The 25945-nt window shown below is 28.0% G+C and overlaps 6 protein-coding genes across 10 annotated transcripts; 3 read left to right on the top strand and 3 right to left on the bottom strand.

Annotated features, from left to right (window-relative positions):
• Positions 1–1845: 1845 nt before the first annotated feature.
• Positions 1846–4205, bottom strand: LOC106788231 (leucine carboxyl methyltransferase 1). The gene is made up of 4 exons (XM_014751312.1): positions 3866–4205; positions 3043–3226; positions 2617–2968; positions 1846–2526 (listed from the first exon to the last, which is right to left on the bottom strand). Exons 1-4 carry the CDS (start codon positions 4073–4075, stop codon positions 2322–2324), a joined length of 951 nt encoding a protein of 316 aa, XP_014606798.1. The 5' UTR covers positions 4076–4205; the 3' UTR covers positions 1846–2321.
• Positions 4206–4996: 791 nt separating this feature from the next.
• Positions 4997–12746, bottom strand: LOC106788253 (integrator complex subunit 1). Of its 2 annotated transcripts, none has more exons than XM_014751370.1 (14): positions 12729–12746; positions 12133–12316; positions 11560–12032; positions 10162–11445; positions 9871–10046; positions 9640–9792; positions 8885–9562; positions 7008–8801; positions 6627–6941; positions 6090–6552; positions 5867–5991; positions 5614–5804; positions 5268–5540; positions 4997–5162 (listed from the first exon to the last, which is right to left on the bottom strand). In XM_014751370.1, the coding sequence occupies exons 2-14, from the start codon at positions 12296–12298 to the stop codon at positions 5047–5049; spliced, it is 6207 nt and encodes a 2068-aa protein (XP_014606856.1). In that variant the 5' UTR covers positions 12299–12316; positions 12729–12746; the 3' UTR covers positions 4997–5046. The 2 variants fall into 2 exon arrangements, with proteins under 2 accessions (XP_014606856.1, XP_014606857.1); XM_014751371.1 differs by lacking the exon at positions 12729–12746 and adding an exon at positions 12517–12529.
• A 342-nt stretch (positions 12747–13088) lies between these two features.
• LOC106788256 (ATPase ASNA1 homolog) lies at positions 13089–14971 on the top strand. Its single transcript, XM_014751377.1, has 6 exons — positions 13089–13620; positions 13707–13915; positions 13993–14089; positions 14177–14327; positions 14428–14736; positions 14804–14971. Exons 1-6 carry the CDS (start codon positions 13496–13498, stop codon positions 14921–14923), a joined length of 1011 nt encoding a protein of 336 aa, XP_014606863.1. The 5' UTR covers positions 13089–13495; the 3' UTR covers positions 14924–14971.
• A 92-nt stretch (positions 14972–15063) lies between these two features.
• On the bottom strand, positions 15064–17960 carry LOC106788255 (2-amino-3-ketobutyrate coenzyme A ligase, mitochondrial). 3 transcript variants are annotated; one of them, XM_014751374.1, is made up of 8 exons: positions 17885–17957; positions 17299–17344; positions 17001–17206; positions 16636–16922; positions 16353–16559; positions 16081–16273; positions 15808–15985; positions 15064–15699 (listed from the first exon to the last, which is right to left on the bottom strand). In XM_014751374.1, exons 2-8 carry the CDS (start codon positions 17318–17320, stop codon positions 15545–15547), a joined length of 1248 nt encoding a protein of 415 aa, XP_014606860.1. In that variant the 5' UTR covers positions 17321–17344; positions 17885–17957; the 3' UTR covers positions 15064–15544. The 3 variants fall into 3 exon arrangements, with proteins under 3 accessions (XP_014606860.1, XP_014606862.1, XP_014606861.1); XM_014751376.1 differs by having other exon boundaries at positions 16081–16214; positions 16357–16559; XM_014751375.1 differs by lacking the exon at positions 17299–17344 and having other exon boundaries at positions 15081–15699; positions 17885–17960.
• A 122-nt stretch (positions 17961–18082) lies between these two features.
• On the top strand, positions 18083–20909 carry LOC106788254. Of its 2 annotated transcripts, XM_014751372.1 has the most exons (6): positions 18083–18161; positions 18886–19185; positions 19261–19416; positions 19702–19963; positions 20042–20491; positions 20584–20859. In XM_014751372.1, exons 2-6 carry the CDS (start codon positions 19000–19002, stop codon positions 20817–20819), a joined length of 1290 nt encoding a protein of 429 aa, XP_014606858.1. In that variant the 5' UTR covers positions 18083–18161; positions 18886–18999; the 3' UTR covers positions 20820–20859. The 2 variants fall into 2 exon arrangements, with proteins under 2 accessions (XP_014606858.1, XP_014606859.1); XM_014751373.1 differs by lacking the exon at positions 18083–18161 and having other exon boundaries at positions 18842–19185; positions 20584–20909.
• An 847-nt stretch (positions 20910–21756) lies between these two features.
• On the top strand, positions 21757–24635 carry LOC106788265 (kynurenine/alpha-aminoadipate aminotransferase, mitochondrial-like). Its single transcript, XM_014751394.1, has 8 exons — positions 21757–22308; positions 22418–22589; positions 22660–22846; positions 23074–23190; positions 23286–23609; positions 23710–23836; positions 23938–24146; positions 24275–24635. The coding sequence occupies exons 1-8, from the start codon at positions 22242–22244 to the stop codon at positions 24335–24337; spliced, it is 1266 nt and encodes a 421-aa protein (XP_014606880.1). The 5' UTR covers positions 21757–22241; the 3' UTR covers positions 24338–24635.
• Positions 24636–25945: the final 1310 nt, after the last annotated feature.

Below are 25945 nucleotides of genomic sequence, written 5' to 3'. Positions count from 1 at the left end.
AAGTTTTGCAAAGATAAAGATTAGTTCTCTGATCATCTTGTATATAACTATAATAATATGGAAGCACACAAAATATTTATATGACTTTCATATTTTTCCACATGTTTACACCATCCATACATATGCTTATGAATTAATAATTACTTTTATAGAATGAAATACATGCAGAAACATATAAAGTTATTTAATTTATAAATATTAAAAAAAAGCTACATTAGTTTGAGACTCAAAAATTCTGTTACTAGAATATGTTATTAAATAAATTTAATAACATAAGAATAAAAATATTGATTTTATCATTTATTTTTATTTTGAAAATTATATTTCACTTTTGAAGTAGCAATGTTCAGTAAAATTTAAATTTTAATGAAATTATAGTAACATAAATAATTTGACTCTCAAACTTTAATTTTATTTGAACACATAGTGTATTAATAAATTTCATTTGCAGTTCTTGCACAATCATTATGAAATTATTATAAATAGATTCAATTTTTTGTATATATAAGGTATTTATACAATTTATGTAACGTTTTTAGTTATTGTATTAATGATTTTGAATTATAATATTCAGAAAAAATCGAATACTATACTAAAAGAGATAGAGAGAGAAAGAGAGAGATCATTTTATTTTTGTTACTCCAGGTAAGCAAGCACATCTTTAAAAATATACATTTAATAAATATTCCATCACACATTTTCTTATGAAGTTATCCACATCATGTTCAGATAATCTTATGTCTAAAAAGTGATTCTTAAAATATGACACAATAGTTTCTGAAATAGAATTGATGCAAATCTAAAGTTAAGGTATGAAATATGAGATGTAAAGAGAATAATAATTTTATTGCATTCATTTTAAATATAACACCGATGAAGCTTTATGCACAGAAAATATCTATACAAGATAAATTTAACATTACTGAGTAAGGATACTTTTTATGTTATTTATAGTTTGAATATATCATAACCCTGATTTCTCCTCATATGAAAATAAATCTTTATTAATTCTTTACTACAAATTTACTATTTGTCTATACCGATAATGTGCTTATTTAATTTTGTATTGACTGAAATAGACCTAATACCACTTTTTTCACAAAAATACATAATATCTTATATAAAAAAAATATTAATTCATACTATATTTATGTGCAAGCATAAATAATTTATGTTTATATTTAAAAAAAACAATTTTAACGAGTATACAAATAATAGAATTTTTTAAAAGTAAAATTTAATCGTGAATATTTCAACGCTAAAATTATATACATATATCGTATATGTTTTCCTAATTATATCATATTTTATATTTATGACATTATTTTCATTGTTAAGTAATCTCACTTTCGTTGCATCTTATGTCATAATCTTAAATAATGACTTCTTAATAAGAGAAAAACTCAATACTTTCTTTTTATCAACACTCGATTATTATTATTAAATACTATTGCCTTTATAGCTACCCAATAATCAATGTTCTGATACTTATAATGCAATGTAGATACCTTTTTAAATACAAATTTTTGAAAGTTTTTATATTTTTTTCTTATGACAGCAGCATATTGTTTACATTGTTAAATTTCTAAATATTCTGATTATAATATAACTTCAATAAAGTTTTCAACGTATTTTTTTTGTATAGAATTTCATTGTATCTGTTGAACTACTCCCATTAACTTCTGTTACTTTAGTGTAACAGTTAATAATAATAATAATAATATTAATAATAATAATAATATTAATATTAATAATAATAATAATAATAATAATAATAATAATAATAATAATAATAATAATAATAATAATATAATTATATATATATTACAATAAAATGTTCATAAATTTAACTATTTCTATTTTTAGAGTTCGGAAGCAATTAATCTTATATGTATATAAATTGAGGTTTCATTTATACAAGAAAGGAGTAGTTTCAAATACTATCAATTGACCATTGAGTTGCCAATATCATTGTTATATAAATAATTATTATGGATCTCATCTATTTATCTGCTTTATATTATTTCTTAAAAAATAAATAAATTCAAAAGAAGACAGAGGAATATATATTTGATGCAGTTTAAAACATGTACACACCTTTTCGCAAATGCACAAAAATAAATCTGTTTCTTTTCTTTGTTTCTTTAACTAACAAAAATATTATTTACTTCAAACAAATATATAAATTTATATAGAATCTTTATGCTTCTATGAGATTTCTAATTAATTTCCCCTGGCTATTATAATGAATGATTCGTGAACTTACCAATATTTGATTATACTTTATCACTACCTGGAGTAACTGAAAAAGTTTTGGAAAATCAACCCTGTGCTATAGACAGATTTTTAAATGTTTGTCCATTCCAAGCAATTGCAATACAATAATGTTGTAGTAATTGAATGAGAAGCTCTCGTTCATCAAGCATTTCTATATGCTCAATTCGAATGCGATCCGATTGAAGCAGTGAATCGTATACTTCTACCATTGTCCAAGCATTAGAACCTTCCCATCTATTTACTGTAAATCTAAAAGAAAATCCTTATTAAAGTTATGTATGCAATAATCTTGGATATATTGAAATTTAGCCAAAGTGCAGACAATAAAGTAGATCATACCGTCTTTGTTGAGTTTCTAGCGTTTTACAGTCTTTGACTCCTGACAATAAGCATCCACGACTACGTAAATTTGAGAGCATTACTTGCCCAAATTTATCCTTCATATTTATTTGTTCATAACTCACGAATAAACTATTTGGAAATTTATCTGCAAGCCATTGTAATAGTACTGAAACTGCTCTAGTATCTACGTATACTAGAACACATTCCGCAAGAAATAGGGTTGGTAAATCAAAATTAACTTCAGCTTGCGTTAATTTTTTTTCTACTTCATATATATCTCGCAAATCTGTTCCTATCAAATGATAATTAGCAGCGTGTAAATCTATTGTTGAAAACCTTATCTCACCGTCTGTAAATAAGATAAATTAATATTAATATTAATTGTTTTATTATTATATAAACGATATATATTAATACTTTTACCTTCTGTATTTAATGTATCTATCAATTGTTTATGTTTTTTAATGTGATAACATTTTCTCGCTGTAATACTAGGAAAATCTAGTTCTACAAAGTTTGTAGGATTATTTCCAGCATTCTTGAGTTTCCAATAAAGTGTGTCAAAACCAGCACCCAAATTTATAATTTGACTCTTGTCACCTGACAGCTATACCAATAGTACAAAATGTATCAATATATAATTTTGTGTTAATAATATTTTTAATTATTTTTTTTAAGTCCCTAATGCTTGTAATTTATTAAACAGCAGAAATAAAGTTATGTTATTGAGTGAATATTACAAATTATACTTCGTACTTTTTAATTATATAAATAGAAGTATTTCTGTAATATTTTGCAAACTGAAATCTTATAAATAAATTATACTAATGTTAAGTAATTCATAGATACAATTAATCTCACAACAAAATATATTGTTAATAATTAGATATTTATAAAATTTCAATTACAAAATAAATCTTAAGATATTTATATTTAAAATTAGTTACATATATCATTTGTCATTTAGTGCATAACGTCAAATATTATTTGATCGACAAAAATAATGCTTTCGACAAATTATTACAAGGCTTGCTGATAGTATAGATTTTACATTGACCTATATCACAAGTTTACTAAAAAAGCAGATCATGTCGAGAAATTAGAGCAGGGCCTCGGCCAGGTCAAGGTTTCCGGCACTGAAAATCTTTGCTGTACAAATCAGCTGTACCATTTACTACTTCCGTATTTTAGGTTATACTAAATTTGAAAGTCATATTTAGAAAAATTCTCTGCCGTTATTACTCACTTTAAGGAATTTGTCGATGAATACTTCTATGCCCTTGACCCTTGCGTAGTAACCACGATTGATTTCGGGAGGCTTTCGTGTAGTTTGTTTCACAAAAAAATTGATGAATGGATCAGACCAGTATCCAAGTTGCACTGCATATCTTTTACACTCACTGGCATCATCATTTGTGGCCTGTATAGCTTCATCGTCCGTCATACCTTTAATCATTACACTCAACTTTTATAACTTTAGTTGTAGAAACTATTATTTTTCGTTTTCTGGACGTTGCATCTAATACTTGCTCCTCTTTCAAAACTGCACTATCGGCCATACTGTTCAAAGTGCAGGGCCGTATCTACTTACATTTAATGAAGAGGTATAATGGAGGGACAAATTTGGTCTTAACAGTAACGTATATAGTAACTCCAAAGAATACAGAAATACATAGAAGCTCACAAGTCGACTTTTCGCGTAACCAAAATCATTTTAGATAGTACCCTCACCAACAGTGGGCGAGAGTAGGTATTTTAAGAGAATTTTAAATAATTGTAATGAATTTTTAGTGTATAAAAATGTGTGTACCTTCAGAAATGTATTTATAAATACATATATTTATATTTTAAAAAGTATTATTTTAATAAGTTTGGTTGTAAATCCAACGATGATCACCTGTAACAAAAAGAAAACTATATTAATCATACAATCAAATGATAGTATAGCCTGACATATAAATCGTCCCATTCGCAGATGCACTTTTCAATTGAATTCTCTATTTATTTTGATCAAATCTCTATTTACTATTGCAAAAAAAATTAGATTTAAACGCGTGATTTTACATTTACAAAAAATATATATATAAAAAAAGGAAAAGTACAAATATTAAATTATTAGAAAAAATATAATATCTAATAATTATTCACTGTTAGTGAGGGTACTATCTATAATAATTTTGGTTACGCGAAAAGTCGACTTGTGAGCTTCTATGTACTTCTATATTCTTTGGTATCTTTTTCAGTTTTCGTAGTAAAATGAAAACATTTTTTTTTTAATGAGTATAAAATTTGCTCTAATAAAAACACGTTTTTACCAAAATAACGGCTATCTAAAAAAATGTAATAACAAGGAAAGAACACATCTCTTATAATTATGAAAAAATGTATTTTTTTTTTGTTTCTGTACAAAATGTATATCCTTTAATTCTAACAACCTCGTTGCGTATTTAACAAGGCAATACTTCTATTTATATAAGGAACAGTATTTACGTTTGAATTTACTCCTAACTCAAATACTTTTTCCAACAATGGTAATGCATGCTCTGAAAAAAAGAAACGAAAATATATGCATACGTACACATACACAAATATGAAAATACAATAAATGTAATATATTTTAATAATTACATTAGAAGAAAATATATTACCTTGCATACATAAAACAATATCTGGTAATTTATCTAAAGCTGACATAAGTATGTCAGCTCTAGGGTTGTCTAAACATCGTTGAAAAGCAGATAATATATTTGGATTAGAGACAGGATGATGTTTTAATGCTCTAGCAAGTAAAGTGTGAGCTAATGTCCTTATATTCCCTTGTGGTGACAGAAGTAGTTCTGCTATATTATCAATTATTGGTTCCAACATGGCAGGTTTGCGAGAAGACAAATGTTCGATATCTTGGAGAACTCCGAATACGTCTAATAATAATTAGTACATTTTTATTTATCTATTAATAAGTTTTCTTCGTAAACAAAATTAAACTAATTGTACCTTCTCCGTGCAGTTTATTAAGTACTGTAATTAGAGGTTGTCGATGCTGGGGAATTGCAGGTTCTGATGGAAGTGGGCTAGGAGCAAGTGTTAATAATATCTCTTCTGTATCTTCTCCTTCTCTTGGAATTGGAATTCCAGATATAAGTGTCCTCAAAATGGCTAAATTGGGATAATGTGCCTGTAACTCACTATATGCAAATTTAAATAAAATGATTAACATTATATTTTAGTCTAAAAGAAAATTACTTACTGAAGTATTTGGGCATGTTTTTTTAAATATTTTAATGCTCTATTGGGATCATAAGAGATATATCCATATAGGAAAGTAACAAATCTCGTTATTAGAGGTATAAATTCTTTTGTCGGACTGTAGATCTAAAAATTTAAAAGAAATGCATTTAAAAAGAGCTTGGTTTTGTTAAATTGTTATTAAATCAAAAATGAATTTTATAATTTATTGCAAAAAAACATACTTGAAAACATAGGAAATAATTTTCTAATGTATCTTCTAAAGCTGTTTTATGTTCTTCATTAAATATATAAGGTTGTAATAATTCCAGCAATCCCATTACTTGTATAAAGAGATTTAAATGATGACCTGTTTTAAATTGATTATACTCCACATAACATCGACCCATCAATGATGAGGCTAGCATTGGAAGTTGTCGTAATACTAAAATTGGATGTACAGCCGCTATTTTTCTAGCACACAATTCAAATTCTTGAGATTTAAAAGTCCACGATTTTTGTCGCGGTGTTGCCGCCAAAGCTGTTAATAAAGAGTGACTCATACTATCTAAAACTGAACCAGTCCATCCTGTTATTTTTGCACCGGCAACAAACTTTGTTGTTTGATTAACATCCAAATAACATATTACTTTTGGTATTTTCATATACATATGTAAAAGAAATTGATGTGCCATATCAGAATTTACACTGAAACATATACAGGTTTATTATCTAATAAATTAATGAATATATACGTTAGATCAAGATAATATTTAACGAACCTATTATTTTGCATCATATTTTCTGTTAAATACTTTACTACACTAGCAATCAAATGATCATTTGTTGAAATGCAATGCAGTAACAAATCAAGGCGAAGTTCCATACGGGTAAGCGCAGAATTTCTGTCCTCGCAGTTACATATAATAACAGCTTCAGCTACTACATATGCAACAAGGTTCAGTAATTGTTCTTTTTGTAGTAATAATATATTCTCAGGTACATAATGCTTTGGTGTAAATTTATCTCGACCTTGCCAAAGTTTAGGATTACACGTTAATGCCCAAAGAAAATCCAATACAGCACTTGGATCGTATCTGTTTCAATAAAATAAAGTTAGCTAAAGAAATAAATTTTGTATATGTAATATTTCTTCTATTTACCCATCATCATATTTATCCAGCAAATATCCTACACATTTATATAAAGTAGTCCAACTTGCTCTGTGTGTCAGAAGTGTTAATAAGTATGGTCTGCAGGAATGCAAACTCAAAGTATTATTATCCATTTTAACATGTACTTTCGTTTTTCCAAATAAAAGTTTCATTTGAAGATTAGGACATGTATCAATTAATTCAGGTTCTACAGAAGCTAACCAGTCAATTAACAATCTCGTTCGAGATCTTACAATGCCTTCGTTACTATCAGTAATTAATAATCTTGTCATAGCTTCAATAAGGACATCATTCTTCTGTTGTTTGAGGCTAATATCTAACAATTTTCGACCTACACCTTCTAAATTTACAGCATCTGTATTTTCTAAAATTGCTCCAGGATCTCTATTTTGCATTAACATAATTAATTCTTTACGTTGTGGAGTGTTCGTTAACTGTACATTAGCAAAATCTCTTAAAATTGAGAGAATGGGTGCTTTTATGTCACCACCAATCAGTGATATTAGATTTAAACACATATTTCGTGCCAATTCAACCACTTGCTTTGGGGTTGATAGATTTTTTAAGGGTAGTAATATTATACGCATTAAATTACAAGAAAATTGAGGCACACGGACCAAAGATCTGAGAAATTGTTCTACTTGCATTGAGCTTAAAACACTGCATATGTGTTGTATTGCTAAGACCACTGCTCCACTTTCTTTTGCTGATTTCTGAAGATCTTTTGCAAGTGTTTTATGTAAGCGATGATAAGCATCTAGCTTTTGATTTAATGAAATATTTTCAATAAATAGTCGATTAATGAGATGTGGAACATCAGTTTTTACAGAACATTGAATAACAGATTGTTTCTGTACCATAGCACTTTGAGGTAATGGTTCTTGCAATTTATTTAATGCCATGGCATTTTCTTCTGGTAAATGTGGTTCCAATAATTGCAAAACTTGTACAAATACTAATCCTCCTGTAGCTCCTCTTCTATGTTGAACTTCAACTAACTGAGCCATATAAGTTTTATCGAGTACTGCCTCTCCAACTGAACTTGGATCAATTTGTACTCCAGCATCAAGTGTATGTAATAATTTACTCATTGAAGAAACAGGTATTCCAAAGCTTTGGATAAAAAGAACCAATTGTTGTGGTTCTAAATCTTTCAAAGCTGCATCAACTAATCGTGGCACATTACTTCTAATCATACGTAATTTCAACCAATCTGGAATGAGCAATGCTTCTTCACTCGTATCTACAAGAAACGCTTTAGGTGGATCTGTGTTTAAAGGGAACCACGTTTCCAATAAGTTAGCAAATAGCTCATCATCGTCGGATGAATCATAAGTCAAAAGTATTATCATAGCATGAACTACCAAAATATGCATGGTACATTCTTCTCCACTGCTCCATTGAACAAGAATTTGATCTTGACTTTCAGACCAAGCATATCCTTCTCCTCTAGGAGCTCTAGCTTTTTCTAGATAATTGCAAAATATTGCCATAAATGCATGTAATGTCTGTTTAGCTTGATGATTATCACCTTCTGGCTGTGGAAGAATTGCAGCAATAATTGTACTACGTTCAACCACTAATTGTGAAATTTCATTTGCTAAATCAGTTAAATCAGGTAGATCGTCTTCAGTAGTATGCGCAGCAAGATATGATATATAAGCATGTACGAGATCAGGATTATTTTCCACTTGGCAGGCACCTCGAAGAGCGGTAGATACTAAAGAACGTATTGATACAAAATGTGGTATCGATGGTAGCTTACGTAGCAACCAAATTTCTCTGAAATAAAATTATTTTCTTTTAAAAATAAATGTAATAAAATAAATTATTATGTACAAATGAAATACATGCACATAACTTACCTATCAACTTCAATATCCATTTCCATACTTTCCTCTTCGAGCGGTATTGAGTCAAGAACCATTTTTAATCCAGTGATGGCTTGGAGGCGGCTACTGCTTTGTTGACTACTTAATCTTCTTAAAAAATACTCTAAAACTTCGTAGGCATGTTGTTGATCTTGATTCGGATCAGTTAATAAAGTTTGAAGATGAGCTAATAATTGTTGTTGCCTGGGCTGTTTTTCAGCTGCCTGAGTACTTGTAGACAATAAAAATTCACAAAGACATTGTACAGGTAATTGACTGAGTGAACCTTCGCTATTTTGTACTAAATCTGCTAACCATGGCATACTTTGTGACGAACTTTGTTGTTGTCTTTGTATTATGTCTAATAAAAAGTCTGGCTTTCGAGATCGACAAAGCAAATGTCCTAATCTATGAGATACATTCAAAGATTTAATTTGTTCTAACACAGCTGGTGGTGGCCTTCTGGCAATACCGGTTGGATCCATAGTTATTAATTGAGATAAAAGCAAACTGTTTTGTTCAGAAATTTGTATTCTTGTTGATGCTGCAGCTAAATGAGATTCGTATTCAAGAATTTCTTGTTTTTCCATTGCTTCAACATGCATTTCTTTGGCCCGTTCTTGTTCCATAATTTCTGGTAAAGCCATTGTAGGTGGAGGATATGCAAAATGACTGAAAATATTTCACCAATAAAGTATATATACCATGTTATATAACAATTTTCAATGTTACTTAATATACTTACTTACTTAGTAATACACATTTCCATAAGAGTTCGTAAAATAGGATATCGTTTCCATGCAAGAGCGCCAATTGTGGAAGGATTATGAGCAGCTAAAATTAACAACATTATCCATCCTTTCCAATATAAATTTGATATTGCTAAAGTTGGTGGTACATATCTAAATAAAAGTTATTAAAAATATATATTATTATATAAATCCTATATACACATAAAACATAGTAATATATAAATTTACCCAGAAGGTATATTTATTGTTCCTGGTGGTTGATAAATGCAAAGATTGAAAATAAGTTCAATAATATCCGTTTTGTCAGCTTCTAACATTGGAAAACTTTCTGTTGAATTTGCTGCTGCTCTTCTTATTAATTGATCTGTCAAATCTAATGTTTCCGAATGTGTAATACTATTTTCCTACAAATAAATTAACATACTTATGTTATTGTGTATAATTTATAAATTTTGAAAACAAAAATTCTGTTCTTTTATAACAATATTTTATATATTTGAATTTGCATATCCTACTTACTTTAGCAAATCCTATTAATAGTAACCTTAATAATGTACTCTGTAATAATGGAACATCCGACACGAGACGTAGATAGAACACTCTATCTGATTCTGGTGGCCAATTATCTAGTTTATAGTAATGTTCAGCAGATTCCAACATTAGTATCTTGTGTAAACCATGAAGCAGTTCATTTTTACCAATAAGATACATTTGTTGTGCAGTATTCCGAAGCCATAAAACTGTTTCATATTGTATTGTTGCAACTAAATTTTGAAAATGATGTAATATAGCTACATCTTCTTTATCGCCGCGTTGTGCAAGAGTTTCTTTGACTTGTGGACTGATAGCCAGAAGCATACAAAGACAAAGTAAATCAATTAGAGACATAAACACTCGTTCCTTGAATTCAAAGTTTAGTAGTTGTTGTGCTATATCCTGTCTTTCTGACATTAATGTACGTGCGAATGTAACTAAATTAATGTCGTGTCGACAAACACGTACTATTTCTCTGAGCAGTGCACGTAAAGGTCTTAAATAATCTTCTCTGTTCATTAATAAATCTTGAAATATTTCTGCAAGTAATTTAGCTGCTTGCTCAGGTAATGTTTGAAAAATCACAGCTAACATTGGCATGTTATTCGGATTGCGTGCATTTGACAATTCATTATAAATTGTATGTTTTAAAATGGTGGATAAATTTTCTGGATGAAGACCAATAAGTTCCTTTACCCCATTTAAATATAAATTAATCACAGCTTTAGTTTTCAATCGCATTTTTACCAGTTGACTTATTACTTCTACATCTTTTTGCGTATGCGATGTACAATTATAACAAATATAACTAAGTAATTCCTGTGCAGGTCTCATTAATTTAGGATTATGTAGCCACATTTCTAATCTTGGAACAGCTATGTTTCTGATTTCTACAAATCCACATGCCGAAGAAAGTAATTTTAAAAAATTTCTTGTTATTGATTCCGGTTGTCTCCTATTTATTTGTTCTTTGACAGCTGTTAATACAACATATTCTACATTTTCCATGCAATGAGCATATCTGGGAGTTACTGGAAATTCTATTTTTTCTTTATCTCCAGAAAATTGTACAGTTGAAGTTCCTGGTTCTTCATCGTCTACCGTAGAAGGGCTATGACAATCTCTTGGTGTTAATACTGATAATTCTGTTTGTAATACACTTTTGGGTGGTTGTCTTGTATTAAATCCTGTTAATATATTATCAACAAAGCCCTTACATTCTTCATGATCAATCCATACACGTTCACCTAATGCATCTTCAATATAAAGCTATAGAAGTAAAAAAAGAAAATGTTACTATGTACTTCTAACTTGTATTAGTTAAAAGATTATATCACAGTATTACGTTATATAGACAAATATTGTAAAATTTATTGTAATTACTTGTACAAAAATTTCTGGCCAATTTTTCTTATCGTGAAATCCTTTCATTAATAAATTTGCAGCAAGCACTGGTACAAGTGGATTTACTTTACTCTTATAATTATGAGGTTGATCTCTTTTTAATATAGATGACAATGCATGCAGAATGCAATCATTAGAAAAAATCGATGCACGAATTTTGGCTAAATATAGTAATCCCATATATATTAGTGTATCAGGTTTCCATCTTTGATTTTTAAGAGTTTTTATAGCACCGCAAATAATGCCAATAACTTTGTCACCCTCATCATTATCGTTAGCTTCTAACACTAATGGGACAAAATCTGCTGGATCAGTTTCCGTAGCTACTGCTTCCCATGCCTCAGTGCTAGAAAACGGTGGTCTTTGATGAGTGATATGTTGTGAGAGTTTTTGCTTTTTTTGTGGAGTTAATGATAGAAATCCTGTCGGTGCTTCCTTTTTACGTTCTGTGTCTATATTCATAGAAACAAATAGTAATGAAATATTAAAATATTAACTTTTCTTTCATTAAAACATTTTCTCTCTCTTTGCTTAAAGAAATATCATAATTACCAGAAGTGGAAGCAGTACTGCTTGGTTTAGGATGTATAACACCAAGTCTTTTAGAATCTGAATTTTCTCCACGGGAACTCTTCGATCCAAGTGCAAAGAAACCAGAAGGATGCTGAACGATTTTATTTTTAGCACCTCTGCCTGTACTTGTTTTGCCACGCTCCATTGTAATTCTTATCAATATCTATATTCATTGATAAATATACAAAACATAAATTGAATTTATAGGTTTAAGACTCAATACTTTTTTAGCATAACAAATGTAAGTCCTCGTGTCATATATCAGAGATGGTACTTAATTCTATAATTTTAATATTATACGTTTGTAGTTGTAGCATGAAAAACTTAATTTAAGAAAGTTTGTTAAAAATAATAAAATCTTACATATACATATATATATATATATATATAAATATATATATATAACACTTAGTAATATTAGAAATACACTTTTATATTAAAAAAGGAATCATTATTTTATATTTATTAATATTTTATATATTTATATAACCGAAAGTATACGCTCTAAAACTTCTGAATAATGTTGTTAAATATATAATAGATACGCCATTTAAGTTCAGAAGAATGATTGTTACCGGCAACAACAAAATGAATGGTTGCCAAACTTAGATAAGTAGCTCCATCTATCTGTGTCATCTTTCATTTGTTATATTTACTTCAATAAAAAGAAATTTATTTTTTTTTTGTTTTTTTCATTTAATTTTTTCTACGTTCTAATATATAATCATTGGAATAATAAAAAAGAAATATAAATATTAACGAATTCTAAGATATTAGATAGTATTTGATTACATTTAGTTTGAACCAATAAGACGCTTAGCTTTAGATTTGGACTAATTTTAATTGGCCATTGTTTTCCGTGGAATAAAACACCAGTCACATTTGTATAAATATATACACATTGTTTTATTTCTAATAGTTTCGTTAATTAAAAAAATTTGTCAATGTTAAATGAAATTTGTACATCATACTATAATTTTTGTCATATACTTATCGTTTAAAAAAAAATTTTTAGATTTATTCGGTCATATTTAGTTATGCTTAGTCGTTAATCTAAATTAGAAAACAGGTAGTGGTGAGCACTCATTTTTATTATCAAAAATCTCCAATTGAACTTTTGTTTTTTATTAATTAGGAAAAAAAAGAGTGTCCAATGAATAATGACATTAAATTTATCTAATATATAAAGAAAGCATACATTCATATATAAAAGTAACACTCTTAAACATTTGTCTTTAGTTTCGATTACGATCTTTACAATTCCTTCCTTATTTTTTGATTAAGTCATACATGACGTGTTAAGTTTTTCAAACATTGTACAATTTATTAAAAAAATTATAACATGAATGTAAATGATAATGAAGCAACGGAGCAATATGAACCTTCCATTAAAAATATCATTGAACAACGATCTTTACGATGGATTTTCGTCGGAGGTAAAGGCGGAGTTGGGAAAACAACATGCAGGTAATTACAACCTTGAAATTATGCATCTGTTAATGATAAACATTTTTATTTGTCTTTATTATATTGATTTCTCTTGTTTCTTTTAGCTGTTCTCTTGCTGTACAACTGTCAAAAGTAAGAGAAAGTGTTCTTATTATCTCTACGGATCCTGCCCATAACATCTCAGATGCCTTTGATCAGAAGTTTAGTAAAATACCTACCAAAGTTAAGGGTTTCAATAACTTATTCGCAATGGAAATTGATCCAAATGTAGGTATTACCGAGTTACCTGAAGAATATTTTGAAGGTGAAGCAGGTTTGTAGAAGCATATCATTATACTTTTATTAATATATAATACATTATAATATTTTATTAACAAATGAGAGTTCTAGGTGGGGAAGCAATGAGATTAAGTAGAAATGTTATGCAAGAAATAGTTGGCGCATTTCCTGGTATAGATGAAGCAATGAGTTACGCTGAAGTTATGAAGTAAACGTTCATTAAGCTTCGATTAATATTTCAGTTCATATTTTTTTAATGCATTAAATGTTTATATTTGTGGATATTAATTTTTAGATTAGTTAAAGGAATGAACTTCTCCGTTGTAGTATTTGATACTGCACCTACTGGTCATACTTTAAGGTTATTGTCGTTCCCACAAGTGGTTGAAAAAGGCTTAGGAAAACTGTTACGTTTAAAAATGAAAATTGGCCCTTTCATTAAACAGGTTTGTTAAATAGTTGATGATGTTTCATAGTTGTTATATTAAATATTTAAAGTAACACTTTTATGTTCAATTTAAAATGTGTATATATATATTATTATAGATTAGTTCTTTATTGGGAATCACTGATTTCAATGTGGACACTTTTTCAAATAAAATGGAAGAAATGCTAGCAGTTATTCGTCAAGTCAACGAACAGTTTAGAAATCCAGATCAAACTACCTTTGTTTGTGTGTGCATAGCTGAGTTTTTATCACTTTATGAGACAGAAAGACTTGTACAAGAATTAACGAAATGTGGTATAGATACACACAATATTATAGTAAATCAACTACTTTTCCTGAAGGAAGGTGATGTTCCATGTAGACTTTGTCTTGCCCGGCACAGAATTCAGGATAAATATTTGGAACAGGTAGATTAATTATTTTACAATTAATATATTTACATAATAATTCCTTATTGTATCTTTTTTTTTCAAGATTATGGATCTTTATGAAGATTTTCATGTTACACGTCTGCCTTTATTAGAAAGAGAAGTTCGTGGTGTACAGCAAGTTAAAGAATTCTCTGAAAATCTTATCAAACCGTATAAACCTTAACATAAATGTAATTAATGGGATTATAATATATTACATATAATCAGACAATTTGATGATTTAGATTTCATTATGAAAAAATTTATATAAAGATTTAATTCTTATATTTCTATAGTTTATATTACAATAATCAGATAAATTCATTCTCTATTGCTTTTTCTAAATCTACATAAAAACGTAGTAGATTACTGATAGATAAAAATTTTTATGCATTTTCTATTATTTGCGTGATCTCCTATATTGAATGTATACATTTTATACAAAATAATCTATTAATTATAAATATATTATTTTTAAGAGACAAATAGTTCGAATAGTTATATAATATCGTCGACTATCTGCTCAAAATACTTCACGCAAATATTCAAAAACGCGCTAACAAATCTTTATATAAAAAATTTTAATTGCATAAAACATATTCACATTTATCATATCATATTGTTATGATTAATAATCGTTTTTTATTTTTGTCAGTTTAATTTATATCTTTATAATAACAATGTTGGTATGTTAAATATGTTTAATGCACAAAATCATAATTGAGTCTGATTTTATTTTCATATAATTAAGAATATTTGATTAATATTAGTTTTTTTATGCTGGAAAAAGGTAATTAATATATTATTATATAACAGATAATTTTTTTCCAATATGTATAAATGCATATATAGCTTTGTCTATATCTTCTTTAGTGTGTGCTGCACTTATTTGAACTCTTATTCTTGCTTTGTCTTTTGGTACAACAGGATAACTGAAGCCAATTACATAAATTCCTTTTCCTTCAAAGATAATTACGAATATGAATTAACATAAATAATAAATAGAAGTATATAATTTGAATAGTGATATGACTTAAAATAGATATAATAACAAAATGGTATTCGTACCAATCATTTCATCAGCAAAAGTTGAAGCTAATTTCGCATTTCCCAGCATAACTGGACAAATGGGGTGACTATTACCATTGATTGTAAATCCAGCAGCAGTCATTGATTTTCTAAAATGTTCTGTATTGCTCACTACATTTTTCAAAAATGTTGTATCAGATGATATTAGATCCATCACCTATAGATGAGAAATTCTTGTTTAAATTCATTTATTTTATTTCATTATTTATGATTTAATATATTGCATTAATGTATAGAATATTTAGTATATACTTTATTAGCTGTTGCTACAACAGGTGGTGGCAAAGAGTTTGAAAACAAATATGGTCTACTGCGTTGTCTTAACAAATCAATCAGTTCTTGCTTACTGACTGTGTATCCACCTGCTGCTCCACCTAAGGCTTTTCCTAAAGTAGAATTAATAATGTCTATACTACCTAAATGATTGAAATATTCTTCAGTCCCTCTAAAATTACATTAAATTATATTAAACATATAGATAAGTTGAATGATTAACTATTAACTAATAGAAATCATCTACTTACCTACCAGTTTTTCCAAAAAATCCGGTTGCATGACAATCATCTACAAATGTAAAAGCATTATACTTCTTTGCAAGATCGATTATATCTGGCAATGGAGCAATAGTACCATCCATCGAAAAGACTCCGTCAGTCGCGATAATTCGTAAACGCGACGTGGAGCTTTCCTTAAGTTGTCTTTCTAAGTCAGCCATATCTCTATGTTTATATCTTTAGAAACAAAAATTCAGGATAATTTAAGAATCATCTAATTTTCAAATTATTCTAATTTTTCTTTACATGATACCTGTATTTTTTAGCCTTGCATAATCGAATACCATCAATGATCGAGGCATGATTAAGCTCATCGCTGAACACTGCATCGTCTGGTGTAAGTAGAGCTTCAAAGAGACCAGCGTTTGCATCAAAACAAGATGCATAAAGAATTGCTGCTTCTCTACAATGAAAAGCTGCTATTTTCTTTTCTAATTCGATATGCAAGTCTTGCGTTCCACATATGAATCTAACAGAACTCAAACCAGCTCCATATTTATCTAAAGCGACCTTAGCTGCGGTAATGATTTCTTTGTTATCCTAATCATATTTAATACATTTTACATTTATTGGTTTATATTTATTTTAATTTTAATTTTTAAAAAAAGTTCTTGTTACCGCTAAACCTAGGTAATTGTTTGCACAAAAATTTAACACTTTTTGTCCGCTCGCTAATACAATTCTTGTTCTTTGAGGTGATGTAATTATTCTTTCACTTTTCCAAGTACCAGCTGCTTTTATCTCCTCCAATTCTGGTTTTATAAATGTTACCAAAGAATTTGCTTTAGTAAATCGAATCCTTTGAATACCATGAGTTTTAATAGCTGCAAAAAAATAATGATACATTTATAAAATTTCTATTTGTGATTTACAACAATTATCTTTACAAATAAACAATTAGTTTAATGAAACTAACTTCTATCGAGTATTCGGTACATTTTATATGAATCCAATATACTATTCTAGAATGTTTAAACGTCAAATGAAATGATTATAAAAAGTGAAAGCAAACAAGAACCGGTTTTACTTGTTATTCTTAATGATGCGAAAGATGCATATTTAACAGTTCCTATTATTTTCATTCTAATTTATTTATCCGTAAAAAGGTCAAATGAAAAGTTATAAGAATATATTATATATTTTTAATAATTTGTTTTTTAATATCTCTTATTTTTTACTTTATTAATATATTTATTATATATAAGTATGCATCAAATTTATTAAACAGCCAGTTTAACGACCATAAATTTCTTTGCAAAAGTTAAGGGACTACGAATATACATTTTTCTATATTTTAAATAAATAACAAAAAATAGAATTTTTTTTTCCTACTCAACTGATAAGTAGCATCAAGTGTATCTACATATGATAAAAAAGAATTTATGTTACCGTGACAGACCGAAATTGGAGAAAAAATGTTAAGATTTACATTCAAATTTGCAGAAAATAGTCTTAAGTTGTTAGTGGATTAATTCGATTAAATTCTAATCAGTTTCCCTTACACATTTATTCAATAAACACTTTGCTAAAGTTGTATATACGAACTGATCCCTATAATCGGCTGTCAAAGCTAATAATTATTGCATTTATATAATTATAATACATGCATTATTGCATAACAGACTAATTGTTAGTTAATTCTGAAGCATTGGGACGCCATTTTAAAATACTGTCGGAACGCCATTGTTACGCTCATAGAGCGCCATTGATACGGTATCGGAACGCCATTATTACGCTTATAGAGCGCCATTGATACGATATCGGAACGCCATTATTACGGTAATAGAGCACCATTGATATACGCTAGTAGAGAGCCAATGATATTCTAATAAAGCATAATTGATGCGCTATTGGTGCGCCATTGTTGGACTTAAATAAATATGAATTAAAATTTATTCGCCAGTAACACGCATCGATGTTTACACATTGAAGTCTAAAAACTAACTAAAAGACAATGTAAGCAATCAGGACATTTTTTTGTTTACATTTCGAGTAGTCCATATTCTCCGATCTTTTAAACAACAATAGACACTTCTATTGATTAATTAACAATTATTTGAATACCCTCTCTAATGCATAATTTAAACACATATACATTTGTATAGACATTTCATACCTATTAACATACTTTTAATAGAAAATAATTTTGATATATAATTTTATTTCTTATGTTTTTAGATGACTATTTTAAACTCGGTGTCTTTATTGTGCCGAAATGTAAACAGGAATTGCCCTGATTATTTACATTGTCTTTTAGTTAGTTTTTAGACTTAAACGTGTAAACATCGATGCATGTTACTGGCTAATAAATTTTGTTACGCGAAAATTGGACTTGTGTGTGAGCTTCTATGTACTTCTGTATTCTTTGGTTGTAATTAATTTCTTTCAGTTTCTCAAACTGTTTTATCTCTCGTAGATACTAAACGTTTACCCATAATAGTTTTACGAAAATAAATGTAATTTTCGATGGCGCTGCAAGCATTGAATTTTAGAACAATTTCAGGATATGAAAATTCTTCTTATGATCTGTATAAATTTGGAAGATAAGTTGATTAAAGTAGAAGAGAGAAAAATATAAGTTTAAATTTATCTTGTGTGTGGAAATATTAAAATAATAATGACAAGTACAAAAGAAGAAGATTCCCCTGAGAACGTATCTGATACAAATCTTGCCAATTATTCGGTTATGTTAGATTCTGGTCAATTTGATAATAAAGAATTAGGTACAATGAAAGGTGATAGTATAGGAGATACTGTTTATAGTGCAAAATGGATACTTAATACACTTATATCGTTATCAAAGGTAATTCCACATCAATATATACCGTCTATGTATTAAATAATATTATATACTTAAAAGATTTTTTAATTTATTTAGGTTCAAGATGTTGGTTGGACCGAGGAATTAGAAAATGATTTGTGTATATTATGGGACATGACTGCTGAACAAGACATAGCCATGTATTTATATGAAAATGACTATTTGAAAATAGTCCAAATTTCCTTAGAAACTTCTACTGTACCTAGATTAACAGTATGATTTACCGACTTTTTATTTTAGTTAAACATATTTATGTAATGTAGAAAACAACACCAAAAGCTTGCATTATAAATTATTAGAGATTTTGTACAATTTTTTATTTCGTAAAGGAAAATTTAAATATTATGCATCGTTGGGGGCGGATTTCATTTCCTTGATGTGTGCAATCGTAATTCTTTCTGAAATATATTTCCCGAATGGTGGAACCACTCGGGATGAAAATGATCAGATATAGATCAATAAATTTTGTATCAACTGTATAAAATTATTTATTTTTAGGAAATATTACTTGGTATTATTGGAAATATATGTTGTCAAACATGTATATTGGAATCAATAGGAAATAATAAGCCACTTGTCAAAATAATTTGGAGTAATCTTTTGTCAGACGATACAGAGTCTTTACATCAAATTTTTCGATTATTACAAGCAGTAATTTGGGATATTCGAAGGAATCCTAAATCTCAATGGGTAAACAATATTAAAGAGTGTGAATTTTTTAGCGACGTTGTGATTTTTGTATTAAATAGTTCTACTAATAGTAAGTAAATTAATACTGTGCTCTATATTGTTAAGTATGTGCTATCGTAATTTTAGATTTGATTTATAAATGTTCCAGATGACTTGCTCATTACAACTTTAGATTTACTTCTTTCAATTTCGAAACTAACCGATACCAACTTACTGTTAGAATTATTTAACATAAAGAAATTGGTTCCTGCACTTTTAGAGTGTTTTATGCAACTTATTCCGCAGCAAAAATCACATTTCACAGATTCAGAAATAAGAATGATTGAAAAATGGCTTACCATAATGTCCACTGCTATGAAATTCACAATGACAACAGCAAACAGTGACAATAATGAAAACATTATGATATTAATGGATATTATACTAAAGATATTACAGCCATATAAACATAAAAGCAATTTGATTCCACTTGATGAAAATTCTGCATTGTGTATTCAGGAATGCATTGAAATAATATTATATATACAGAAAACTGAAATATGCATTATACCAGAAATCAACAGTATTATAATAAACATCATCTGCAAGCTTAAATCAAGTATTTGTATAATATTATTAATAATTTATAATATTTATCATACAAACTTTTTCACACACACATATTGTAATTTTATCAAATGTATTTTGCAGCTGATCACGACGATTTTACGAGTCATCTAGATGATATAGTTACCGAACTTATTGACTACTTAGAAAGATATTGGGTGGAGATGCTAGAATTATATACTATTGATCAGATAAAAGATATTCTATGTATTTGCGATAAGAACATTGTAAATAGTTTAATTGAATTTATTAAGCAACGGCCTAATGTATCACAATTTAAATTAGATAAGTTATTAGAAGCGTATTCTTGTCTCTCTTAAAAAATGTATATGAAATTAATGAAAACAATGGATTTTATATTTAAGAGTTTGATTATTCAAATAAATTTCATATAATTTTTACAAAATTGTTACATCCTCTGCGAACGTTTCTTTTTTTTGCTTTTTACATTGTACAAAATAGAATGACCGAGCATTCGCCAGACACGAGATCGAGCTTCTACTTCGACCTGCGATTATGATGGAATCCGATTGAATGAAAAGCCTTCTCTAACTGAAATATTATTTATTCATATATTATTTTTGTATATTAAAAAAAAAGCATACAACAAAAGACATGTATTTTTTTTCTTCTTTTCTTACGAAAGATTAAAATATTTTTATAAGATTTTAAATAATATGATTGATGATATTCTTGATAGCATTACAAATTTTTCTTATTATTAAAATAATACTCGATGCACATCAGTACACATCAGTGCGTGTTGTGTTCCTTTCGTAACAACATGCGTGTTACATTTGAGGTTTCAATTGAATGTCAATCAGAATGTTTTATATTATTGCATGAGAACTTGCAACTAGGAATGTTAATCGGGTAGGTAGGTTGATTAAAAAAAACGATGTTCGTGAACTTTGTATCCAATTTGAATAATAAGTTGGATGTGAACAAATTTATGACTCGTTTTTCGCGTTGAACTTTTAAATATTTCTAATCAATGATTAATGAAAAATGATATTTGTTAGAAAGATAAATTGTAGAAGTAGAGTTTTAGCCCGCGGGTCTCCGAACACAGCAACCTCCTCGCGGTGAGACCTGGGTCGGTATTACTTGCGATATATTCAAGTCTAATTGTAAATTATGTAACGCAAGTACTACCGGGCGAATGGCTGTATTAAATTCAATCTAAATTTATTAACAAATTTAATTATTATTAACATTTTTTTGGTCCTTCTGACACATTGTTATTTTTTCTGTGAAATAATCAAATTTAAATGCATCAAATAATCTCTTAAAAAATCAAATTTATGTATATATAAAATAAATATTTAATGTTATGTTTGTGTGTGTTAGTTTTCGATTACAATGTAAATGTGCAGTATAGAATAATTTGTATGAAGCGCACAGTGAAAAAATATATAAGATGATCTCTGCACTTTCGTTGCCTTGAGGCCTCCGCATTCTGAAGTTCGGTCCTGCATATTAAAGATCAAGTAAAAATAATACTTTTATCATCATTATATAGCATGTTATTGTAATAACAATACCACATATGTCAACTCGATAAAACTGATAATTGTCTCTGTGTATATGTAAATGTCATTTTTTACGTGATAGTGGATTTATCATCACGATAAATGCATTTATCAGTTTGAACTTTTCGATTAGATTCCACTTTTAGTTGCTTTTCTACATTACATGAGAACACATATTAACGATTGCTAAAGCACACAGTAAAAAGCAAAATGAATTACTCCGAATTTTACTCGAAAATTACTCTTAGAAGGAGAGAAAATCCGATTAGACGAATAAGTAAGACATACTTAAATATTATAATCTTAATAAATCTTAAATATCGTTTGTTAATAATTATTATGAACATATAAGTGTAATATTACATATCTTATTATATAAATTCTAGCTGAAACTTTTTTATCAAGTAACAAATTGGATGTAATAAATTTTGCTGGTGGAATACCAAATACCGATACTTATCCTTTTGAAGGAATTAACGTGTCGTGCAAAGATAAAACGAATTTGGATCTTAAAGATAAGGATTTAGCTTTAGCTCTTCAATATGGACCTGCTAGCGGGTAATTAATTATTCAAACATTTAGAAAATTGTATATTTTATTTAACGTATCGTAACAATTTCGTATATAGGTACTTGCCCTTAATAAAAAAGTATCGAGAACTGCAATGTAAATGGCATAATCCTAAACGAACAGATTGGAACGTAATGTTTTTTTCTGGCTCGCAAGATGGTTGTTCGAAAATTTTTGAAATGTTTCTCAACGAAGGTGATCCAGTTATGGTTCAATCGCCGACGTATACAGCAACGATCAATTCAGTGAGTCGACAATAATATTTCTGACTACATTTTTCAAAAATATATATTAATGATATACCGATATACTGATCGAATTAAAATATAATAATCTTTTGCACTCGAGGCTTTTTTCGCTATGACGATTAGAATGACCTGTTATTTCGTACATTGCACATATAATACAAACCATACACGTAAAAATGCGAGTGTGTGCAAGAGTATAAAACATTTTTAATATCTCGTTACAGTTGGTATCCTTGAATCCCGATTACATTGAAATAATCCAGGATAGCGACGGTATCATACCTGAGGAAATAATAAATGTATGCGAAAAAAGATTAAGCGATGGAAAACCATTGCCGAAGGTAACAAAACAATATAAATCACCGTGAAAGAAAATCTTACTTGTCGTATCTAGATTTTCCTCGTATAATTTATAATAATTATTATTTACAATTAGTTAATATACGTCAATCCTACTGGTGCAAATCCAACAGGAACTGTATTAACCGAAAGTCGTAGGAAACAAGTATACGAATTAGCGCAGAAATACAATTTTCTTATTGTAGAAGACGAAGCGTATTGTTTTATTCATTTTATGAATAAACAACCTACGTCTTTCTTTTCATTGGACACAGAAGGACGCGTATTAAGGGTGGATTCATTTAGTAAAATTATTAGTAGTGGTATGAGATTAGGTTGCGTCTCGGCTAACACCGAACTTCTGAAAAAATTGTCACTGCATGTAGAAAATAGCATTTTACAAGCCAATTCGTTGTCACAGGTAAAATCAAATTAAACAAAATATATATATATATATATATATATATATGTATCATAATGACAATGTAAAATATTATCAATGTTCTCGCTAATCCTAAAAGGTGATTGTTTACAAATTATTTGATTCGTGGGATGAAGATAAATTCGATAAACATTTCAAGAGTCTTCAAGATTTTTATCGAATAAAACGTAACAGTGTGTTAGCAGGAATTAAAAAACATCTTACAGGTAATCGTGAAAGTAATTTATATCTTACACAGTAATATAAAAATAAAAAATTATTGTACAATCTTATCGGATTTAATTATAAATCTTTGTAACGTTAACAGGATTAGCCAATTGGATAGAACCTAAAGGTGGTTTCTTTGTATGGATTAAATTGATTGGAATTGATGATACATATCATTTTGTAAAGAACAAATGTATACCCAATGGATTATTCGTAGTTTCTGGAAATTCGTTTTATTATGATAGTACAAAACCTACTCAATACATACGTTTTTCATATAGTTATTCGAATGACGAGGAGATCGATAAGGTCAGTTTTTAGATATTTTTTTTTATTTTTTTCTATAAAATTGTAAAATATTTAAAAGCAATTGCGAGGCAAGAAATATTGATTTTTTTTGTACGAATTGTATATTAATTTCGTCTTTATATATACAGGGACTCTCAATTATGGCCAAATTGATACGAGAAGAAAATCAAATGAAAATTTTGACACGTTAAAAAAAAGATCTATAGTTTTCTTTTTTTTCTTGTTCGTTTTAATTATAAATAGATTATTTACGATGCGTGTGTTTTTGACTTTTTAGGAGACCACAGGAATAGATAATGTAGGAATAATGGTATAGAATATCATTATTTCAAATGAAACATATAGAAAACAAAGGTAATTGGCAATTGAGTATTTTTAATCTTATTTTTCTATTATAAATATTTTGTTCGAAATATCGTTAGAAATTTCAGTTACATATATACTTACATAACGTAAGACTTAATATACACATTTATTTAATATATACTAAATATATACTACTAAATATATAATATTACCGTATACTTATATATTCGCAATATGCATTCAATATTAATTATTGTATGTAATTAAATTGATTGTTATCGTCAAGTAATAAATATATATATATATATAGATATATATATATGTATAAAATGTTTACATTCGTTTCTTAGAAAAACACGTTTGGACATATTTATATTCGTAAGAAAAGAAATTTAAATATTCTATCTAAATCTATAATTCGAGTTAATACGATCATATTATTCCAGAGTCTTATTGTTTTCCTTTTTAGTTACTTTCTTTTTAATAGAAATATATATGTATATGTATATTTTTGACTAAATACTTAAAATATAAAGTAGATAAAATGTATATATGAATATACCAATCCATATACACAAAATAAACACAAAATACGCAATTGAACTAATTGATTATCATTATCGGTCGCAAATAATTACGAATGTTTCAATTCCTAATACACATACAACATTTGTTTCATTAAATATAATAAAGTAGAGTACTAATTAATTTTGTTAATTTAGGATAATTAGAGAATGAGATGTGAATAATTAAATGACATTAATCATTACAATTAATTTTTACATTTGTTTTATTGAAATATTGCTCTGTATATACGTGAACGCGTGGGTGGATTGAAAAATTTGAAGCCTAACATAGAAACAATTCTTTTTTTTTTTATCCGGTCTCAACTTAATTTTATTTTTTAAGAGAGTTTTTTTTTTTCTCGTTGAAACTTCAAAATTGTTTAACCCACACCTTCGTATATTTATATATATGTAGGTATTATAAATAATATCTTGTAATTTGTATTCATGAGTATATAAAAGTACAGGCAAACACTTACAATTAGTGTTTTTTTTTGTAAGAAATTGTTTTATTATAAAGTACATAAGTGTTCTATACGACGCTAGCACAAAATCACTTTATTAATTCACATTTGATTTTCAATAACGAGCACTCTACTATATTAAATTTAATATCATGGAAATATATAAAGAAATAAAACTTAAGTAATTTTTTTTTCCTTTTTTTTTTCTTTTCTAGAATTAACTTAATATTTCAATTTGAAACGTAAGTGTAAAAAAAAACAAAAGAAACAAGAAAAACGCATGTGTTTTTTTGGTTCTTTTTTAATCGATTGTACCTAATTGATTTTCTTCTATTTAATGTAACTTTAAATATAAATCTATAATATGAAGATAATTTACTTTTCGAATTGTTAGATTTATATGTCGTAAATAAAATTTAATTCTAACATACATTAAACGGTTTTTATCATAGAATCGTAAAGA

This window comes from Polistes canadensis, unplaced genomic scaffold (genome assembly GCF_001313835.1).
Source record: "Polistes canadensis isolate GaletaPanama2010 unplaced genomic scaffold, ASM131383v1 scaffold_130, whole genome shotgun sequence".
In the NCBI taxonomy this organism is placed as follows: domain Eukaryota; kingdom Metazoa; phylum Arthropoda; class Insecta; order Hymenoptera; family Vespidae; genus Polistes; species Polistes canadensis.
This window is presented reverse-complemented; position numbering and strand designations above follow the sequence as displayed.

Bases quoted from the DNA above. Each gene is read 5' to 3' on its own strand.
- LOC106788256 (XM_014751377.1), top strand. From the start codon at position 13,496: ATGAATGTAAATGATAATGAAGCAACGGAGCAATATGAACCTTCCATT. The intron at 14,090-14,176 runs GTAAACGTTCAT...ATTAATTTTTAG, and splicing joins AGTTACGCTGAAGTTATGAA to ATTAGTTAAAGGAATGAACT. The intron at 14,737-14,803 runs GTAGATTAATTA...TTTTTTTTCAAG, and splicing joins AGGATAAATATTTGGAACAG to ATTATGGATCTTTATGAAGA.
- LOC106788254 (XM_014751373.1), top strand. From the start codon at position 19,000: ATGACAAGTACAAAAGAAGAAGATTCCCCTGAGAACGTATCTGATACA. The intron at 19,417-19,701 runs GTATGATTTACC...ATTTATTTTTAG, and splicing joins CTACTGTACCTAGATTAACA to GAAATATTACTTGGTATTAT. The intron at 20,492-20,583 runs GTATTTGTATAA...TGTATTTTGCAG, and splicing joins CATCTGCAAGCTTAAATCAA to CTGATCACGACGATTTTACG.
- LOC106788231 (XM_014751312.1), bottom strand. From the start codon at position 4,075: ATGATTAAAGGTATGACGGACGATGAAGCTATACAGGCCACAAATGAT. The intron at 3,227-3,865 runs GTGAGTAATAAC...CTATTGGTATAG, and splicing joins TCATCGACAAATTCCTTAAA to CTGTCAGGTGACAAGAGTCA. The intron at 2,527-2,616 runs GTATGATCTACT...ATTTTCTTTTAG, and splicing joins CTAGAAACTCAACAAAGACG to ATTTACAGTAAATAGATGGG.
- LOC106788265 (XM_014751394.1), top strand. From the start codon at position 22,242: ATGAATTACTCCGAATTTTACTCGAAAATTACTCTTAGAAGGAGAGAA. The intron at 22,847-23,073 runs GTGAGTCGACAA...ATCTCGTTACAG, and splicing joins ATACAGCAACGATCAATTCA to TTGGTATCCTTGAATCCCGA. The intron at 23,191-23,285 runs GTAACAAAACAA...ATTTACAATTAG, and splicing joins ATGGAAAACCATTGCCGAAG to TTAATATACGTCAATCCTAC.
- LOC106788255 (XM_014751374.1), bottom strand. From the start codon at position 17,320: ATGTACCGAATACTCGATAGAA. The intron at 17,207-17,298 runs GTTAGTTTCATT...ATTTTTTTGCAG, and splicing joins GTACCGAATACTCGATAGAA to CTATTAAAACTCATGGTATT. The intron at 15,700-15,807 runs GTACGAATACCA...TTATCTTTGAAG, and splicing joins TTTTGCTGATGAAATGATTG to GAAAAGGAATTTATGTAATT.
- LOC106788253 (XM_014751370.1), bottom strand. From the start codon at position 12,298: ATGGAGCGTGGCAAAACAAGTACAGGCAGAGGTGCTAAAAATAAAATC. The intron at 9,563-9,639 runs GTAAGTAAGTAT...AAATATTTTCAG, and splicing joins ATGGAAATGTGTATTACTAA to TCATTTTGCATATCCTCCAC. The intron at 5,805-5,866 runs GTAAGTAATTTT...ATTTGCATATAG, and splicing joins AAACATGCCCAAATACTTCA to TGAGTTACAGGCACATTATC.